Source organism: Galeopterus variegatus, unplaced genomic scaffold, assembly GCF_000696425.1.
Source record: "Galeopterus variegatus unplaced genomic scaffold, G_variegatus-3.0.2 Scaffold780, whole genome shotgun sequence".
Classification (NCBI taxonomy): Eukaryota; Metazoa; Chordata; class Mammalia; order Dermoptera; family Cynocephalidae; genus Galeopterus; species Galeopterus variegatus.
The window spans coordinates 390,028-393,034 of NW_007726891.1; the positions used below are offsets into that span (position 1 = coordinate 390,028).

Genomic DNA, 3,007 nt, shown 5'->3' on the forward strand with positions numbered 1-3,007 from the left:
ACCCAACAAATATTTGCTAAATAAAATTTTCACTTTTATTTATAGACCTTATTTCTCCCTCTATTTACAGATCCTCCTCTGGGTTGAGGGGTCTGGAATCAACTTTCCTGGTAAGAGCATTTTCAAGAGCTTTTTGTGTCAATATTTTCCCAGTACAGAGGAGTCTGCACTTTAGACTTAGAAGCAAGCAGTGGCTAGGAGGACTGTACCGGGGGTGGCCAAAATGACCTAGCAAGGCCTATGTAGTAATGCTAGATCATAAGTATCTTAGTGAATGTGCAAAGATGCAGACAATTTATACAGAGCTAACACATAAAGGTGCTCAATATAAACTTTTGAATTAGTAAATGAACATTAGTGGTTCTCAAACTTTGATGTGCATCAGAATCTTCTACAGAGCTTTTCAAAAATAAAAGATGCCTTGGCCCTTCTCCAGTCTGGAGACTGAAAGCCTTTAACCTTGTTTGTAAGTCAGTTGTTGACAATCGTATTAAATACGTGTGTAGTGTTTCATAGATACACAAAGCATTTCCTCAAATCCTTGTTTGATTCGGAGCCTAGGTTTTGGATCACATGGACTCTACATATATCCTCTGGAGGACCTTACACGTGGCCACCATCTACCCAGGGAAGCTCGGGAGCAGTGGGGAGCAAGAGAACCAGAGAATTTTGCCCGTGTGGCCATTTACCGTAACTCCAAGATGCTGGTCACGTTTCGAGAGGGAAAGATGCGCCGAATGTAATTAAAGTCGCCAACAAAGAGGCTCCCATCGACTCCGACGGCCAGGGCTACCGGGGCCAGCAGCTTGTTGCCTTCGGCGAGGCCATTGCAGCTGGGACAGGAAATGCTGCGGCGGCGGCCATTGCCCATGATGCTGGTGATGATGGCAGGCTGCTGAGTCAGGAACTGGTTCTCCCCGGTGCCTTTGTGCAGGATTCCTGGGGGGGCAGCAGATGGGAGTGGTTACTGCAGCCCTCTGGGGAGGACGCTGTATTGGCCCACTGAGGGTGAGGGCAAGTGACAGGGAGAAGAGAAAATTCAGGAAGCTCCAACCTCTGGGGAGCTGTCCAATTTCTTCACGATGCCAAGGGAGATGCAATGGTGGGGACCTCAAATGCTATGGTATTGGATAAGATAACGTGTGTGGGGATAACTGTAGAAGAATTGTGAGGTGCAATAAGGCTGATGCTCTGGGCAAATCAGTCCAACTTTCATTGATATTTAAAAGGAGAAGGTGGGAAAACTTATGAATATTTTTGGGCAGTTGATGAAAAATGGCTGAGGGAAGGGGAGGGGCTACTGCTTAAATGTCAAGGTCAGAGAAAATGTTCCAGAGAAGAGACGAAGCTGTATTTGGGAAAGGAGATGCACCCACATACCACTTTTCACATTGAGGATGTGGTGTTTGTCCAGGGACCAGCCGCCGAGGTTGGAAGGGTCCAGCTCAAATCCCTGAAGGAGGGCTGTCCTTTTTTCCCAAAGAATTAGACTGGGGCAGGTCTCATATTCAAACCCGACAGACACTGAAAGATAAAAGGAGGTGGCAGAAAAGACAGGGTTTACTTGATGACTCCAGAGCTCTCTAGTAAGAATGAGAAACACATGTTCATGGTAATACAAATTCTGTTCCAAAAATTTACTCTAAGAGGTGGGCTGATTGCTTTTCTCCTTGCGATTCCAAATATTAAATTCAGATTTTGAGTTGAACTCAACCTTGAAACTTTACACAGCAGTACTCTGTGGGGATAGAAAGACCTTTCCAATGAAAAGCTTGCTTTCAAAAATGACCCCAGTGACACGGAGGGAGGACAGGAATCATTTAAAAACCTAATACAGTTCTCCTTTAGAGATGGACAGGAGACTGTTTCTCTTAGCCTGATGTTCATGGCATGCATTTATTATATTACATGTTATGTATTTTTGCTCACTAGGAGAAAGGACTTTGATTCTGGGGGCAACCACTTGTATAAGTTAAAGACCTTTGTATGTTCACCCAAAATTCCAGAAAGTGCCAGGAGAGAAGGCATGAATGGGGCACAGCTTGCCAGGTATGTGGAGATTCAATGGGGAATAGAATGCAAAAACTGTTTGTAAAAATCCTGCATTTGCCACATGGACAAGTGGGAGGCATGAGATAAAGGACATTCATCCTAGCTCAGCTCCCACTCACACTTTCTTGTGGCTCCATTTTCCCCGTATGAAAAATGGGGTAAATGAAGCCTCAATTTCTCAGAGAGTTGTGGTAAGGACAGATGAGACAAAGTGCTGAGGTGCCATCCACTTTTAATTGGAACGCTGCTCTAGAAATATGAGGCATTGTTATTATTGCTGTTCCTACTACATTAAACTCTTAACTATGTGTGCCACCTTTGGGGATTCTCTGCAGCTTTTAAAAAATCCTGAGATATAGAAGTGCCGATATGAACAGAGGATGCATTTTATCTTTGAAAAAAACTACCCATATATTTTCTCACTTGTCCTCTGAAAATGCCAAGAAACAATGCCCAACCCAGTAGCAAAGAGAATTGCTAGTGCCCAGCCTGGGCTCCTGATATATTATTTCTCATTAAAAGGAATCAAGGCTCCTTGAAGGCTCCAAATGACTGGAGCAAAAAATAAACAAGATGAGACTAGATGATTTTATTATACTAGATAACAAGGAAAGCATCAAAATCTACTAGGGTCATGTCAAAAGGATTAGGGAGACAGCTTGAAGAGGCTCCCAGTGACCAAACTTGGCACCGTTTGACCATTGGTAAGGATAATCATTTCAATGAATCAAAACATACTAGATAGATTTCAATTCATGAGTTCAAAGTGGTATTTAAAAAGCATTAATTTGCCATCATTGGAGGATGAACCAATTCATACTGAAAACTAGTAAATAAAGGGAAAGAATCAAGCATTTATCCTTTCTTTCTTATTTGAACTGTGCTTCAAACAACCAAGTAGTTAATGAGAAAATGTCTCTCTGTAAAAGTATTCCAGCTGAAGATGTAGAAAACA

General features: G+C 42.7%; 1 protein-coding gene across 1 annotated transcript in view; it reads right to left on the reverse strand.

Moving 5' to 3' along the window:
* The window catches only part of TENM2 (teneurin transmembrane protein 2), a gene marked incomplete at its 5' end in the record, with an annotated part of 173,606 nt that overhangs the window by 54,530 nt on the left and 116,069 nt on the right, over positions 1-3,007 (reverse strand). The window contains 2 exons of the mRNA XM_008572405.1: positions 690-939; positions 1,381-1,524. Of these exons, the coding sequence (XP_008570627.1) occupies positions 690-939; positions 1,381-1,524 (394 nt within the window). The remainder of the gene's footprint in view (positions 1-689; positions 940-1,380; positions 1,525-3,007) is intronic.